This window comes from Suricata suricatta, chromosome 12, assembly GCF_006229205.1.
Source record: "Suricata suricatta isolate VVHF042 chromosome 12, meerkat_22Aug2017_6uvM2_HiC, whole genome shotgun sequence".
NCBI lineage: Eukaryota > Metazoa > Chordata > Mammalia > Carnivora > Herpestidae > Suricata > Suricata suricatta.
This window is the reverse complement of record NC_043711.1, coordinates 43,224,312-43,239,432: the sequence shown is the minus strand read 5'-3', so window position 1 is coordinate 43,239,432 and position 15,121 is coordinate 43,224,312. Positions and strand designations below refer to the sequence as shown.

The 15,121-nt window shown below is 37.7% G+C and overlaps 1 protein-coding gene across 6 annotated transcripts in view; it reads left to right on the top strand.

The window, feature by feature from the left end:
- CHL1 (cell adhesion molecule L1 like) overlaps positions 1 to 15,121 on the top strand; it is a 203,288-nt gene that overhangs the window by 134,908 nt on the left and 53,259 nt on the right. For 5 of the 6 annotated variants that reach the window (XM_029918204.1, XM_029918202.1, XM_029918199.1 and 2 more), the window contains exons 6-9: positions 7,930 to 8,052; positions 9,117 to 9,287; positions 10,249 to 10,296; positions 12,671 to 12,791. In XM_029918204.1, the coding sequence (XP_029774064.1) occupies positions 7,930 to 8,052; positions 9,117 to 9,287; positions 10,249 to 10,296; positions 12,671 to 12,791 (463 nt within the window). The remainder of the gene's footprint in view (positions 1 to 7,929; positions 8,053 to 9,116; positions 9,288 to 10,248; positions 10,297 to 12,670; positions 12,792 to 15,121) is intronic. The other variant, XM_029918203.1, reaches the window with a different exon arrangement.

Here is a 15,121-nt window from a genome sequence, read left to right as displayed (position 1 = left end):
TAAAAGCATTTGCTCCCACAAAGTTGGGAAATATTACAAAGTCTGAGAGTAACAGTTTTAGGTGGCAAAGTGCAGCTCCCATAATCCGTATCCACTACCATTGCATGTGGACTTTCCTGCTCTGTGGAAAGTATTTGTCAGTACCCCCTACACGGAAGATGCTCTCACCTGTAACCCAGCTATTAGATTTCCTTCCTCATGTGTGCCCTGCTCATGCATGTCCACTGGGCATATTTGCAGTACCATTGCTTGTATTAAAAATATATTGGAAAAATCACGACTGTACCCACGATAGGATGAATACGCCTGCTGTGGTATAGTCAATGCAAAAAATACTACTCAGCAGTGAAAGTTGATGAATCTTAGGAATTTGTTGAACAATCAGAGCAAATCTTGGAATAATACATACAATATGGTTTTATTAATAGAAATGTAAAATATGAGAAGATAAATTATTGCTTAGGAGGATAATTATATGTAGTAAAAGTCTACTGAAAAACAAAATGTTGATGAAGACAATTTTGGGGGCCCCTGGGTGGCTCAGTTGGTTAAGCGTCTGACTTCAGCTTAGGTCACAATTTCACCGGGCTGGCAGAGTAGAGCCTATTTGGGATTCTCTCTCTCCCTCTCTTTCTCTGCCCCCTCCCTCATTTGAGAGAGAGACTCTTTGTCTCTCTCTCTCTAAAACAAATAATAAATTAAAAAAAAAGAAGACAGAAAACACAATTTAGGGTAGTAGTTACCTGTAATGGAAGGGGGAAGGGATGGATTCAGCACCAGACAGAAAGGTACTGGTGATACTATGATTTTTGTACGGTGGGTGGTGGATAAGAGTGTTAGCTGTATTTCTTTTTATTCTTTGCAAATGGCTTTTTGTATATATGCAAAATTTATTAATACCACATTTGCCTGTCTAAATTAGATATACTGGGTTATAAGTAAGGTATTATAGCATAGTAATGGAAAAAAACAGTGACATGTAAACTTGGAAACTGGCTTCAGGAGTTTAGGTTTGAAATGACATTCACTAGTAGATGTTCATGAATTCTGGATCAGAAAGTATTACCATGAAATTTGTGGTTGGGATCATAAAATTAGACAAATACAATGATCTGTAAGTATGTAACTATAGTCGTGTTATAGTTCATATTATAAAATCATACACTGTAGTCTAACTATAACCGCATAATCTATCTAATTAACTGAAATAAGTTAAGTAAGATATTGTGAGAGAGAGGCATATTAAAATCTGTTGTAGAAGGCAAGGCATTAGTATGATCTGATGGTTGCTATGGAGACACAAAGAAAGTCTAGACCTATTGCAGACAAGGAAATGGCACATGATAGTATAAGATTCTGCAATTAAAGGGCTTTAAAAAATATTTTCTCTCATTATCTAAGCAGACCAAGCAGAGTCATGAACATTTTGAGGATAATTCTGGCCAGAATCGGCTAGCATTGCAGTGAAGAGATGAAATTTGGATGTGAGCTCTGCAGTGGGTAATTGCGCTGTTTTTCTGCTGCTGTAGAAAAAAGAAAAAATAAATTAGGTTCCTTATGCATCATTTCCAGTCTCTCCTGAAATTACTTCATCGTCTAACCGCTTTCTGCAATCATTTCTACGTTGAGGAGGACCGCTGTCCCTGTCCTTTGGGGGTTAGAATTCAGAGACCATTTCAAGTTTCCTACAACATTTATCAATTAATTCTTTTCTTAAGGTGTAGAGAATCAATTCTTTTTTTTTTTTTTTATCAGTAGGAACTTTGTGATTTGAATTTTAGAGTTTCATCTCTGAATTCTTAAGGTTTTCATTAGACTAACCTTTACAGGCTTTTGAGCTCCCTAAGTTTCTACACAAGGACAGTAACTGAAAATCCCGTTATTATTTTTTTTACCAACAGAAACCTTTGTACAGGCTCTTCAGCTTTCTGCTTTCAATAACACTGCAGCTGAGTTTGCTAGGGAACGAACGAGTAAAAGGAAAACCAACCAAACAAACACTATACTGTTGTCAAACATGGGAAAAATCAGTTAACTAAATGGATTTTCCACAATATGGCATGGAGAGTTAGTCCGTGAATTATGCAGCACATCTTTATTAAGCTCCTTTCACACACCAGCCACTTTTCTAGTAATTTGAGCGACAGCAGTGAACAAAACAAAGGCTGTCCTCAAGAAACTTCTATCCTGTGTGTGTGGTGAGTGGCTCTGAGAAGAAAGTAAGGGTCATTCTAGCCTTAATTTGACAACCACCAGTGGTTGATGTGGTGATATAAACGATTCTATTCAGTACTGGCCATCCTTCACTGCACGGATCAGCTTTCTCCACTTACCATTCCTACTCTGTTGCCTATAGCAATTTTCCTTTCTGATTTTTAAAAACAACTTTTTGAGGCATCATTTATATACCATAAATTTTATTGGTTCTAAATGCAAAATCATTGAGTTTTTTAAATACATTTTTAGTACAACCATCAGCATAATCTAGTATTAGAACATTTTTATCATTCCTCAGCATTCCTTATGCCCATTTATAGGTACTGTCTCTTCCCACCCCCAGCCCTAATCTGCTTTCTGCCTCAGTAAATTTCTTTCCTGAACATTTCATATAAACAGAATCAAACCACACGTGATTTTCCCACCTAGCTCCTTCCACCTAGTGTGTTTTTACAATTTACTCATATTGTAGCATTATTAGTAGTTTACTCCTTCTTATGGCTGAATCATATTACATTGTATGGATGTACCACTGTTTATCCATTCACCACTTGATATCCCTTTGGACTGTGTCCAAATTTTAGTTATTACAGGTAGTTCTCTTAAGGAAATCCACTGGATTTCTCTGGAGTTTTAAAGCATTTAGTTATATACTGAATGGAAGAGTCTTTTAGTTGTGTGTATACTAATTGGGATGCTTAAAAATAGTAAAGATGTCATGCTATGCTATTCTTCTTTTGTTGAATGCCTCCAGATGCTGCTTGAATGCATGCTATCAGTGACTGATTTATCGATTCTTAGGCTGAAGAATAAAAGAATGAATAAAAGTACTAAAGCAATTTCCACACACTAGTAAAACAATATTGGAAATGGCAGGCTTGGGGATGCAATCCTTTATATCCTGTTTCAATGGAAACCAATTAGAAGTTCTGGTCTGCTGGGTTCTACATTTGTATAGCTTTCTCACATTCCTCAGGACAATTCCCTTACGGCATACTTTGGCTATTAATTGCTCAGATTTGGGAGGGGTAGAATAGCAAAAGCAGGATCTGGCAGTATATGCTATATTCTTTTACTGATATATGCAGACCAACTAAAGAAGATCAATTTGTTGAGAGTGCAGCTTTGACTTCTACAGGTTTAATTAAGACCGTGGATTTTCCTCTCATCCGTCATGCTGTGCGAATGACTGGAATGACATGGGCTGGATTGGGTGTCCTTCCTTAACATGAATTCATTACGAGCTCACAGACTGAAAGGCAATGTTGATTCTCCATAGTCCTAAATGGATTAATGGGGCACTCAACAGGAAATGGGAATCAAATTTCTTCGCAGATGGAAACTAGACTTAGGGATGATATAGCCTGTAAGCTCAGTGTCATGAATTCATCATAATGATGTCAGAGTGTAGCAGTTTGCCAAACCCATTGAATGGAAATGTAAGCCCAGTTCTGTAAGTCAAAATAGATGAAGTTCTATGGGACACCTGGGTGGTGCGGTTGGTTAGGCGTCCAATTCCTGATTTCAGCTCAGGTCATGATCTCACAGTGGTGACAGCACAGAACATGCTCAGATTCTCTCCCTCCATCTCTGCTCCACCCCTCCCTCCCTCTCTGTCCCTCTTTTTCAAAATAAATAAATAACCATTAAAAAATAGATAAAATTTTATGGTACAGGAAGCTTTGGCCAGTAATGGGGAGGAGTATCACTAAATCCTATGTTCTATATGAAATACATACTGTTTACTTCCTCTGGCTCCCTCCCTCCCTCCTCTGTAAAAGCTAATTCTAAATATTTGCATAGAATTACAGAAATTGTTAAAATGCAGGCTACAGAGAAAATCAGAAGACACCGCAGAAGAAAGCTGTTTGTCCCTTTGCCCGTCTCATCTCTCCACGGTGTGGCTGGGTGAACCATGCAAGTTAAAATACTTGAGTAATAGCCAACACGTGTTGAATAAGTTTTAAGTGCCTCACGCTATTTAATTCATTTATATGAAATTATTTCTTTAAACTTTGACACATTATCAGTGAATTGGGTGTTGTTGCAATTTGAATGAGGAAACTGAAGCACATTAAGCCACAGGTTTCGATCACAAAGTAAGTGATGAAGCTGAGATTCTGCCCCAAGCAGCTGGCTCCAGAATTCATGTGTTTAACCACAGTGCTATATATACAGTGTTGCCTGTGCATTGGTCATCTGGGTAACATACCCTCTAGATGAGTTGAAAAGTGTACTTTTTTGTTGGGAATACACTTGGCAGTAGAGTATCAGACTCAGAGAGATAGAGAGTGTAAGAAGACTTGATGTGATTACTTGTATGCCAGAGACAGATTATCTGCAGTTACATAACTTGATAGTGGTTAAGTCATCTTAATCGCTTTCATTTAAGTGGTTTAGTTAGTATGATTTGTATTAAATTATCCTGGTGTTATTTCATTACTACTCTTTACTATAAAGCATGTTGGCATGGTGAGACTATACAGCTTAGATTTTATAATATCCTTGCCCTTAAGAAACTTCTAACTTCCCGAGTCTTTCAAGGAGCCTAGAGAGATGAATTCAAAGGACTCTAGGATCCCAGAGAAAAGTAAATGGGGACAAAAAGGGGTAAAAATACTGATCTGAAGCTACATAGCCAGTTAGTTATAGTGCTCAGACCAGAACCCAGTTTACACTCTCTTCTAAGCACAAAATACTTTTTAGAAGTCATTTGCATTTCAAGTGCAAAGATGTTATTTTTTCAGTATCAGGTTGAAAGAACTGAAATGATGAATTTCAAAACTCATGGTCAGCATCTCAAATTGCAGAGTTTTTAGAAATTTTGTATTTGCTTGTTTGCTTTATATTGATAGTTCCAGTAAGAAGACTGCTTGCTGTCCAGCTAAGTAGTTTCTAGAAAAGTGTTTTCATGCTAGATTCTGACTGGGTTTTTGGGAACCTGGACCATTGGGGTTGTTACTAGCAATTTGTCTGCAACACTGAATTATAACTGTGCACGTTTATTGGAGAGTAGTAAAATAGAGGGATGCTGTCAAATGCCTAATTTCCTAATGCAGATAGACTGGGAGGGGCATTATATATATAAAGGAAATTGATTTCATGTAGACTCGGATTATTATGGGAATTCCAAACATTCTTAAACTTCTGCTCAGATAGATACCAATATACAAGTAGATTCTGCTCCCTTTGCAGAGAGTCCATTCCATGGTCAAGTCCCGTGTCACTGAAACATACTTAAGTGTTTGTGTTTTTGCTGTCGATGGAGCACGCATTTAAAATATGTTGGCAAGCTAAAGCAATGAAGTTGCCTTACACAAAAGAAAAATGATTGTTTACAATTCACTTTTAAAAGTATTGCATCTGTCCAAACTCAACAATGCTAATGCTTATCACCAGAGAAACACAATTAGCAAAAGTCATTGGTTGAAGTTATTTTTAAATGGAGTCATTTCTTTATTTGAATTAAGATAAGCTTCATGCCTGCTGCTGAGTTACAGTAATTAAATTCCACATTTATCTGTGGCCAGTAAAATGTTCACTTTCTAGCATGGAATCAGACTTACTAAATAGTTTCAAAGTCAAAGAAGAGGACCATAAAAAAATACTGACAAATTAATGTCTTTTATAAAATCTATTCTCAGACCTTAAATTATTAAATATATAAATGTTCTTCGCTTTTTCCTGATATTAATTTCATCTTTGGTCAAAAGCTGTTCCAAAGATTTATGGTAGACTTATAAATTTTATCTTATTTTTATTATCAATGCCTTGGAAGCCAGTTGAATTACATATGCACCTTTGGAATTACAATTTTATAATCTAGATTTAATTAATATGTGGATGATACTGCTTCACTGACAATAGTATCTTGCTTGAATCATTAGATTTTCCTGAATACTCTGAGGAGGCAGCTCCCTAATTAGGGCTTTATATATCTTATTAATTAGCTGCTTTACAATAGCTATCACCTAGGGAACTGTGTTTTCCTGTAAGGCCTTGTAAAGTTTGCTTGTTAGAAAACAGGATTGCAGGCACATTCCATTTTCTAATCTGCGTTCCCCTTCCTATGGTACCCCTTCTGTCTGAGAATAAACAGATTTAGTAGCTGTCTAAAGGCACTGTTAACTTCAATACCAGTGAGCACGGGGCTCCGTTAGAGCAGGTGACACTAAATAAGTGATTTGAATTTGGAGCTTTGGACGCCTAAAAGTTTTATAAGTTGCTATATATTATTTGCATAAGGTGTATACTTTCTGCAATATGACTTGTGTAGTATTTGCTCTCAGTTAAAGCTAAGGTGTGACCAAATAGGTGGCATTGATATTTTATCTATAAGATCTTACCATAGTGAATGTCCTGAACATGCTTCCCTATCTTTTGGTGGAATGTTCATGCTAGCTAGTACAAAAGCATGATGCCAAGATAGTTGCCTTTTCACATACGTTTCCAGCCTTGCGAGGAGAACTCTGCCACAATGGTTGACCAAGAGGAATCGACTGAGGGCGGTCACATGACTGAAGCCTGCCTTCCAAACTGACACAGGCACTGTATATAATCCTCTGCCCTGCAGTGCTGAGCCTTGAAGGGTCCTCGAATTTAGACAAAAAGCAATTCAGTGTAACCAGCTGCTGCATCAATAAGAGAAACGTCAGCAAATTCCTTCACCCACTAAGGACTTGGGGTCGGTGGTGGGGAGCAAGGGAATAAATACACAGAAAATGCACAAAGCTCCTCAAGAAGAAATGTTATAATAAATGAGTATATCTCTAGACTTCCAAGAATAATGATTATCTTTGATGAACCCCCATTTAAGAATGAAATATAGAGATGAAACACCCCCTAACAAATTCCGTCAAGCCAGCAATATTATAAATACCTCCGTAAGGTCCTTTTCTTCCATAAAAGCTTGATTAATTCTATCATCCAAAGCCCCCTAATAAAATCTTAATGTATCAGCATAGTGTTCAGGCAGAATACATTTTGAATGTTCTTAAAACTATTTATCATTTCTTAAAAATAATCAAACGTGCTGGGTTTCAAATTCTTCATAGTTGTGACTTCTATTCCCATTGTAATTGTGTTGCCCTCTTAGGAAATTGCCTCCAGTTAAAATATAGCAAAGTCTCCTTTCCTACATCAGTTTCATTTCATTTAAAATTTCATTTTCTGGAAGTGATTCCAATGTGGAAGATTCTCTTAGCCACTTAAAATGGTCATCTTTGGCTTTTCATATTCATACCACTTACCCCACATGGGCTTTGAATTTTTAATTTAGTTTGGTTATGCTTTGAATGGAATATTTGCCCATTACATTCAAGGGCTTCACAATAAAGCCGGAGACAGAAAATATGTATCTGTCTAGAAAATAAATCACAGTGTTTGAAAAAAAAAAAAGATACCTTATCTATCAGATCTTACACTCAGTGAATCCTATGACTCAGAACTTGTACCTCTGTGCAGAGAAATAGGCACAAGCATATTGTTTGCCAGTTGATGTCACGTAGCAAAAATATTTGTTGTCTTCACTTGCAAAATGTAAGTTCTATAAGATTCTTAACAGTATTTTCTTCTGCAGGGGAGATATGAGAACCAAGATTTGGGGTACTGAATTTGTTAGACATGCTCCAGTTTTTAAAAAGAAGGTGTTAATATATTATTGCGTGTAACATTAAAAGTTAATTTTAAAATACTTAAATATTTTTATACTAGATGTTCCAAAATTCCCAAAAGAAAACATTGACCCTCTTGAAGTGGAGGAGGGAGATCCAATTGTCCTGCCCTGCAACCCTCCCAAAGGCCTTCCGCCTTTACACATTTACTGGATGAACATTGGTAAGTAACACTCTGCCCCATCCATAGGAGACCGTTTAATTTCATGCATCATGTCGGATATGATAGTAGAAGAAAGATTTTAAAATAATATAAGATTATCAATGTGGAATAAAGAAAAAAGCACATTATCAATGTGGAATGAAATTGTTTTTTAAAAAAATATATATCCACCTGTAGAGTGTGTTACAGGTTTTAAATATTCTATTAAGGATATATATGAACATACTAGAAAGCCCTTAACTGTATCTCTTGATTTTATCAGATCTGAAAAAGGAGAGACTATTGATATGATAATGTATGTCTATGCAGAAAATGCTGTCTACATTCCAAACTTACTTACCTTTGGAATGTAATTCATGTCAAAGTTGAGGACAGCTTGGGTTTGTGTCGCTAACCTCATATTTATATTTAATAATGTCCTACCTGCTACATAGAATGACCCACAGAGAAATTAGTTTGAACCTTTATGTTTAACTTGACAAAAAAAATTGTATTAACTCTCACATTGAAACTCAGCTTCTTGTAAAGTTCTTTTGTCATGTGCCTGTACATTGTGCCCTGAATATTTTCACACTGTGCTGCATAGAGAAGAATAATATTTGTACAGTACTTGGAGGAAAGCAAAACAAACTATTTTTGGCTGCTGCCAAACATTCCAGACTCCAGTCACTCTAGAAGTTTCCAGGCTGCATCCAGGAAAGACAGATTAATACCTTACACACAAGTTTTAGGGAGATCTGTGTGATCAGATAACCCAGTAGAGAAGAAGCGGCCTAGACGGTAAGGAGAGGTAACTGTACAGAATGGTTGTCCACCATTGGGTTTCTTTGGTTTGTGGGGGAAAGCAAAAGCATGCTCCCATGGGATTTGTTGTTGTTGTTTTTGTTTACTTTTTACTTCTCATTCATTGCTCTTATTTTAAGACCAGACTTGTAAGGAATAGGAAGAGCAAGCGTGACCAATGAGATGAAATGAAATGATATGAAAGAAAGGAGAATAAACAAGGGGAGTGAAGCACAATGAAGGACAGTTACCCCTATCAATGACAAGATGTTTCTTTCCAGAATTAGAACACATCGAACAAGATGAAAGAGTATACATGAGTCAAAAGGGAGATCTGTACTTTGCAAATGTGGAAGAAAAAGACAGTCGAAATGATTACTGTTGCTTTGCCGCATTCCCAAGATTGAGGACTATTGTGCAGAAAATGCCAATGAAACTGACAGTTAACAGTTGTAAGTCCAAATAATTTATCGTTTCATCGTGAATGCTGAATACAAATGTGCCTGTAATTTCATTCTGGCTGAAGCCGGTTAAAGCTGGCTTGATATTTTCCACCATTGTTTAGTTCAACTCTAGAGACTTCATCCAGATGAAAGACACATCTGCAGCTGCAGCTCTACAGTAGCTCTGTCTCTCAGAGCCAGAAAATCAAGTCTCAATTCACAGTACAAGTATATTTCATTTGACGTCTGCAGGATCTGGTCATTTGCAATGGGTGAAATACACAATGACTTTCCAAGGTTTCTGAAGCAAGTCTCAGCCTTTGATGCATAGTGATCTTCAGTAACTAGCAGGCTGAAAATGTGGAAGAAAATGAGAGTTAAAAATAAAAAGAATGAATATTATAATTTTTTATCACAACAAGCTTTGTTGTCCTTCCCAAATTGGCAAAGTTATTTGAATTGCTTCTCTTCCCTGCTTGATTCTGCAGATGCCAGTCTGGGTTCCCAAATGGGAAAAAGTCATTAGTGGGAGAAAGAACCATAAGATTCAAAGGGCAGAGATAATCCCTAACAGTTCACTGACTGAATAATTGGCTCTAGGAGAGTCTGAAGTTGGCATTACCATTCCATTGTCTAATTTGGTTCATGGTTTTTTTTTTTTTTTTTTCATTGTTATGTGTAGATACACTTTGCCAGGCCTTCACTACAGCGTCGCTTTGGGCAGCCACAGTTCTCTGTAATAGAGCTGTAATTTGTGTCCTCTCGGCCTTGGACTCATCTGTGATCATTCAAGATTAAGCTCATTATAATTTTTTTTCAATATATCCCCAAAGATGATGTTCTAGTGAAGCATGGTTATATCTCATTTTGTAATTTTTCTTAGACAAAACTGTGACTTTTCATTCATTTTTGATATCAGCATCTACCATTATGTTTGTGAGTTTTTTCTTTCATTTGTTTTTTATTTCAGTAAGGCTTGCTAATGACTCAAGTTCATCCACAGAAATTGGTTCCAAGGGTAAGTTGATCACATGAAGAGTGTTGACATTTATTTTTACCTTTTGTAACCCATTGTCATCTCAAAACTTAAATTTTTCTGTTAATATTTTCATGAATATATTAGAACATTAATATTTTTATAAAGGAAAACCCCTTCACATAGAGGTTTCAATTACTCCCTCCTTCCTTAAATATATGTAAAGGAGTGATATTTATAAATTCATCACTGTGCAAAAGTATCAATATTTATATATAATTCATATAGATAAATACACATACTTTTACACACATATATGTATTTTTGAGAGAGAGAGAGAGAGAGAGAATAAAGTGATAAAGTGGAGAGGCTGAGAGAAGAAAAAAGAGAATCTCAACACAGGGTTCAATTCCACAACCCTGGGATCATGACCTGAGTCAAAATCAAGAGTCAGACACTCAATCAACTGAGCCACCCAGGCACCCCAGTGTGTGTGTGTGTGTGTGTGTGTGTGTGTGTGTGTGTACCTTAAATATTTATTTTTGAGAAAGCATGAGCAGCAGAGGAGCAGAGAGAAAGGGGGACAGAGGATCCAAAGCAGGCTCCATACTGTCAGCAGTGAGCCCAATGTGGGGCTCAAACTCATGAACTGTGAGATAATGACCTGAGCTGAAGGGATTGTGCTTAACCAGCTGAGCCAACCAGGTCTCCCCACATACGAATATTGAGGTCTCCCAAGATTTCTGTCATTGTTGAGTGACATTTTGGTCGATAGTTGTTACATGTAGAGAGAACAAAGAAATAGTTGAATATCAACAGAAGTAGAGAAAACACTCAGCTTAAGAAGGCTAAATTGTTATTTTTCTTGTAAGACTTCTCAGAATATTTAATATTGGGCTATAAATCTAAGAATATAGTTTTGCAGCATTTTACAAACTAATTTGTCTGTGAAATATTACAATTTCCGCCCCCCGCCCCCGAACAGGTACTAGAACTAGTGTTGTATGGAAGATGGCTGAGTGAACCTGAATTATAAAACTAGTTTTCCACAATGAGAAGAATCATTTATGTGAATGTAACAAATGTTCTTCATGGCATCAGGGCCAGTGGCTTCATCTGGGTATCTGATTCACTGGCAACATCACAAGGTGGAAGAGGGCTCAGTGCCCTCTCAGTTGGAAGGTGGACTGATTAAATAGACATCCCCAACTTCATTATCATTGAGGTCAATAACTCAGACATGTACATTGTATCTTTATGTCCCTCGGTAAAAATAATTGCATATAGTGTGTGTTCAACAATTATTTTTTGATAAACAGACACTTGTAAGGAAGCTATAGCATGTGCGCTCTGCTATCAGGACTGTTCAGTTCTCTGCTCTGAATATCAGCTGTTTACACTTTCCACATCATGGTGAATCACACTGACATTGGATGGACAAAAAACAACGTGTGAGAACATTTGGGAATGATTTCAAAAATGACAGCGAAAATGAAAAGTCCTCATTTGCCATTGTATTTGAAAGCATTCTTGAAGATGTAACAAACGGAACATTTCAATATGTAGTTAGTGAAACTGCTTGCTTATCATTCCCTAAAACAGTGTGTCTCTTTGAGGGGCTGAGATTGTAAATAGAGTCACCTTAAGGAACCTGCTAACTGCATAGATCCATGGTGTCCACCAGAGACTAACGTGAATCAGAATTTCTGGGAGCAGGGCTCAGGAAACTATATTATAACAAGAATCTTATAAAATACTTAGGCGTACTAAATTAAATTCAAATACATACACAGCCATCAGACATGGCAAGGTATGATAAAGTGTAGAATATAAAAATCATAGGCTCTCAGTTAACTTTTAAGTACTTTCATCAAGAAACTAATTATCTTGGGGGTGCCTGGGTGGCTCAGTGGGTTAGTCAGTGGACTTCAGCTCAGGTCATTTGTGAATCATCTCACCATTTGCGAGTTCAAGCCCTACATTGGGCTCTCTGCTGTCAGCTCAGAGCCTGGAGCCTGCTTCGGAGTCTATGTGTCTATGTGTCTCTCTCTCTCTCTGCCACTTCCCCACTTATGCGCTCTCTGTCTCTCTCTCTCTCTCTCTAAATAAACTTTAAAAAAACTTATTACCTTGAACCGTACTTGAACCTGTGAAATTTGAAGAAATGTGTTAAGTCATGACCTTCTTAAAACTTGGTGCTACAGTAAGTTAATGCATCTGAGGGACAATCCATACTTCATCTTAAGAATGGAGTCTATTTAAATGGCAATATATTAAAAATATATCTATGTATATGTACATAGGAGCATATAGGTACCTATATTTTAAGTATGTTTTAAGAAAGACTTAGTGCCATAGGATTGTAACCATCTTCATTTGGAAAATAAATACATGACTTTTCTTTTCTGTATCATAGCGAATTCGATCAAGCAAAGAAAGCCCAGACTGCTGCTGCCTCCTGCGGAAAGTGGCACTGCGTCCTCAGTCACCATCCTCAAAGGGGACACCCTGCTGCTTGAGTGTTTTGCCGAAGGCCTGTGAGTAACTTGACCTCCTTTCATGACTTTGTCCATTCGTTAAACAGTTAATCCAATGTACACATTTTTAAAATGATTTCTTTAAAAAAATTCTGTTACTACTTTTCCGGAGGAAGTAATTTGCACCTCACTCTACAGACTTCAGGCTGTGACTGAGATTGACTGATAATTAGATTGCTCTGTCAGTTTGTGATAGTGTGAAAGGAGGTGACAATGACAACACTCTCCTTACCTAAGTCAGTAGGGGGACGCCATCCTTAGAGCTTGAAGTTGTGAGTTGCCAGTCTCTTACTGTGGGTGCCAGGTGTTTGTGTCTCTGCCATCGTATTTTGTCCCCCTCCTTGTATGCTCTGGGTTCAGATGGCTTTTCAGGTTGCAAGGAGCCTTATTTATCTGTTATTTCACCCTGCTGCCCTTTGCATAAAAAGAGGTCCCAGTCATGTAATTTTAGAGAACCCACCTAAAAATATAATTAACTCAGCTTCTTCACATTGGAAAAATCAGTGTATGTTTCCAAATCCTCCAAAAAACAGTTCAGGAAATTTCACTTGGTCATCTCTTGAAATTGTGACATTTATTAAATAAATATCCTAAGTCTCTGTAAATAAGGACCATCTTATTTAATGCTTAGTCAAGGACCTCTCATAGCTGGGAGCCTGGTTGGTGAACTGAGATTTGAAATTTTAAAAATTATTCAGCATACATTCCAAATGAGTGATTTTAAATTGGTTTACGAAGAAAAAGCCACTTTTAATGGTCTTGCAGCCCCTCAGCTTTGTACATGTGTCTTTCCATCTAGCAGAGATTTACAGGCAGCTTATGTTTGAAATTGCCAAAGCATATTAGAGGTAAATGAGGTGGACGTGCCTTGTGGCATGGCCTCTGTTCGGGAAGCTTGGTCTCCGTATTATGTGCAAAAGTGACAGCCCAGGTTCAGCTTGAATCATGATGGGAACCACCTGCTGCGTTGTTCTTCTTCGCGTGTGTTTCCAGTGGTAGCAATTCAGTTCTTTCAGGATTCAAGGGTGTTCGTGGTTGACTCTTTGGGCAGCATGAACATTTCAGTGATTGTTTTTTCTTATTTCTAACAAATGCCATAATTTACCTCCTGAGCTGACATTATTTTCAAAATAATGGAAATGCTCTCATGGGTTTTGTGGAAAAAAGAAGTTTTAAATCATAAAAGTCCCAGGGGCGCCTGGGTGGCTCAGTTGGTTAAGCCTCCGACTTCGGCTCAGGTCATGATCTCACCATTTGTGGGTTCAAGCCCTGCATTAGGCTCTGCGCTGACAGCTCAGAACCTGGAGCCTGCTTCAGATTCTGTGTCTCCCTCTCTCTCTGCCTCTCCCTCACTCACTCTCTGTCTCTCTTTCTCAAAATAAAATGAAGACATAAAAAAATTTAAATCATAAATGTTCTGTCATAACAAAAGTATCATAACTAGGACATTGCAGTCTTCATTATGTGGCAGGCCCTACCGTTTGCACTTGACATGCGTTAGGTCACTTCATGCTCAGCACATCCCAGGCAGTCATTGTTCCCATTTTCAGGGTAGGTAAATGAAGCCCAGCGGCTTGAATTAACTTCTTCAAGTTCAGGGTAAGGGGGGGCTGGAATTCCCTCCTGTTGTCTCCTAAACTACCTCTAGATTTAATATACTTCAGTTCAAGCAGATGAACTGTTCTGTTCAATTAAGGGTGGAGGTGGAGGAGGGCAGAAACAAAGAACGGCATTGTTTCTGAGTCTGATGAAGTGTCCTGTAGTCTGTATTTCAGTAAATACTGATAATGAAAATGCTGATGCTATTGATTAAAACAGGAAAACTTTCACAAAGAAACTGATGTGGGGGTGGTGGTTAGAATCTATAGGTTCTGTGAATAAGGCAGGAATTTTGAGTAGTTAAAATGACACTGAATCTCATTCAGAAGTGTAGGCACTGAGTGAGTGGAAAGTGCACATTCAGGTGCCAGCTCACACTCGCTCACACCCTGTGGAAGCTTCATTAGGATTAGAGGAAGGCTTATCGCTTCCCTCTGATGATTCTTGGTCTCAAACTGTTTCTTCACTCTCTTTCCTCTCTTTCAACTTCTTGAGTTTAAGATAGGTGTGATTCTGTTGCATGGTGCTACACTGTAAAAATGTAGGAAGAATAAGGAAGTATACTAACGAAAATTGGCTGGACAAGGACCTGAACAAAATTTGAGGGTATGAGATAGTGTATGTTTATATATATAAAGGGACAAAGGGGCGCCTGGGTGGCTCAGTTGGTTGAGCATCTGACTCTTGATGTTAGCTCAGGTCACGACCTCATGGTTGGTGAGATCGAGCCC